The following is a 2,677-nucleotide window of genomic DNA, read 5'->3' as shown; positions in this document are numbered from 1 at the left end:
CCTTTCAGTTGGGATTTCATTTATTATTTCTAGGAGGCCATATGAAAAGGTAAATTCGAGATGCTGAATGTTTCTGAGTGTAACTAGGGAAGGAACCAGCCTGAGAGGGGTTCTATGATGTAAGCTGAACTAGGGTGATGTCACAGAGCACTGGCTGGAGGTTGCGCATCTATTCCACTTGGAGGTGCTAGAATCCATTCAAGGTGAGTTCACTATCTTCACAGTGGTGTGTCAAAGCCAGGTCATTTTTTCCCACAGGCTTTTGGTGCCTGGTCTGTATCAGGAGATCTTGACGACTAGGATATTTTTCTATGGGTAAGTACATTTATGAAGTAATTGGGACCCTCATAGCTACAGAAAGCTAAAAATTTTCTCTCCTACAGTGAGTTACTGTACATTCTAATTTCCCCATGTTTATTAGCAAGGTAGATGAATGGTCTAGGTTAGTTTATCTCCTGAATTTATTATCCTTGCTAACCATATCTAGATCACAATTCCACTAAAATGCCAAAGCTCCTGTTTGTCCATGTGCATGTTAGAAGTTATTAGTTCTAAAAGGCTGATATTGCCTCGAGTTTTTGAGTTGTTCTTGAGTTCAGTGATGCAATGGCTTCATCGAATAATTCTGAAGCTGGGTCAGGAGAAACAATAAAGAAGGACAGTGGTGTGCTGTGTCCCTGGGAAGATATTTGTGAATGCAAGAACTTAGCTCAGAGCTTACGCGTACAAGAGAATCATGGTGACCCCTCTGGCCTTTTTTTTTTTTCTCTTCTTCTTGATCATTGGGGGTAATTGTCATAGCACCACCTAAATTGACATAGAAATTCAAGGAGAGGATCCTCATCAGAGACAAATTTACTCAGGTCTGAAGAAATAAATTTTGATCTGAGTATGTTATTCTGAGCTCTAGAGAATTACTTGTTAATTACACTATTTTTATTTCCTTGTTTCCCTTGTTTCTTTGTTTCTTTGGTTGTTTGTTTGCTTGCTTGGTTAATTTTATTTGAGTTTCTGTATGTTTAGATTTAGCTGTCAGGAAACTCACTGTGTAGACCAGACTAGTCTTTCTCTCACTAAGGTCTGCCTCACTCTGCCTCTTGAGTACTATGATTAAAGTTATGGGTCACTACCACTTCCTATTAACTTCTCCATTTGATTGTTTGTTTTGTTATTTTTTTGTTTGTATTTCTGTTTTGTTTGTTTTTCGTTTGATTTTCGTTTGTTTTCTTTTACTTGATGTTGTTGTTGTTGTTGTTGTTGAGACAGGGTTCCTCTCTATAGCACTGACTGCCCTGGAACTCACTTTGTAGACCAGGCTGGTCTCTAATTTAGAAATCTGCCTGTCCTTGCCTTCTGAGTTCTGGGATTAAATGCGTGTACCACCATGGCTGACTTATTAACTTCTTATTTTTATAAAATTAATTTTAGGAGCTCAAAACTGTTTAGCATAATCTTCTTCACCTGCTCAGAAGTTCTCTTAGAGAAGAGTCTTGGTCCAGCATTCACTCCCAACCCATAATCATTGCCCATCAGGAATTCATATATATGACAGAGGCAACAGCATTGTGTCTGGCGTAAACGGGCAAGATCTTCAGTCCCAGGCAATGAGCAAGTATGATATTTGAAGGGAATGGAAGCCACAAGACAGTGTGATCTACCACAACAGGTCTACAGCCAGGTAGAAGACAATACATCTGAAGAGTCTGAGCATGACATCACTCAAGAAGAAGAGTAGGAGGAAGCCTTCTTCCCAGGCCCTGGGGAATATTGTTGGCTGCAGAATTTCTCACGGGTGGAAGGAAGGTAATGAGCCTGTCACCCATTGGAAGGCCATCATTCTAGGTCAACTGCCAACAAACCCTTCTCTTTATTTGGTGAAGTATGACGGAATTGACAGTGTCTACGGACAAGAGCTCCACAGCGATGAGAGGATTTTAAATCTTAAGGTCTTGCCTCACAAAGTAGTTTTTCCTCAGGTGAGGGATGTCCACCTCGCAGGCGCACTGGTTGGCAGAGAGGTACAACACAAATTTGAGGGGAAAGATGGCTCTGAGGACAACTGGAGTGGGATGGTGCTAGCCCAGGTGCCATTCTTACAGGACTATTTTTACATTTCCTACAAGAAGGATCCGGTCCTCTACGTCTATCAGCTCCTGGATGACTACAAGGAAGGTAACCTCCACATCATTCCAGAGACCCCTCTGGCTGGGGCGAGATCAGGTGATGACAATGACTTCTTAATAGGTTCCTGGGTGCAGTACACCAGAGATGATGGATCCAAAAAGTTCGGGAAGGTTGTTTACAAAGTTCTAGCCAATCCTACTGTGTACTTTATCAAATTTCTCGGTGACCTCCATATCTATGTCTATACTCTAGTGTCAAATATCACTTAAATTGAAAAAAATCACAAAGTACAGAAATGTAAACTTATAGGATTGAAAAAAAAATGTTTGTTTTCCTGTGTTGGGTACCTATGGGTCTTTGACAACCTCAGTATCTTTGTCAATAAAATTTGTTTTGTTCTAAAAATTAATACGTGTGACATGACATGCTTTTAGTGAACACTTTGTTGGAAGAGATGGACTATGGTAGAAAGAACATCAAAGGAAGATGAAAGTTGCAACGCAGGCTGTGAACAGTGCATACATCTAATATCACACAGGCTAAAATGGACAGG

At 40.6% G+C, this 2,677-nt stretch overlaps 1 protein-coding gene across 1 annotated transcript; it reads left to right on the top strand.

The window, feature by feature from the left end:
* Positions 1 to 1,709: 1,709 nt before the first annotated feature.
* Gm21111 (predicted gene, 21111) lies at positions 1,710 to 2,393 on the top strand. Its single transcript, XM_017318780.1, has one exon. It carries the CDS (start codon positions 1,710 to 1,712, stop codon positions 2,391 to 2,393), a length of 684 nt encoding a protein of 227 aa, XP_017174269.1.
* The last annotated feature ends 284 nt before the right edge of the window (positions 2,394 to 2,677 follow it).

The sequence above is a fragment of the Mus musculus genome, chromosome Y (assembly GCF_000001635.26).
Source record: "Mus musculus strain C57BL/6J chromosome Y, GRCm38.p6 C57BL/6J".
Lineage (NCBI taxonomy): Eukaryota > Metazoa > Chordata > Mammalia > Rodentia > Muridae > Mus > Mus musculus.
This window is presented reverse-complemented; position numbering and strand designations above follow the sequence as displayed.

What these genes read in the sequence shown, in the direction of transcription:
- Gm21111 (XM_017318780.1), top strand. Translation starts at nt 1,710, where the DNA reads ATGACATCACTCAAGAAGAAGAGTAGGAGGAAGCCTTCTTCCCAGGCC.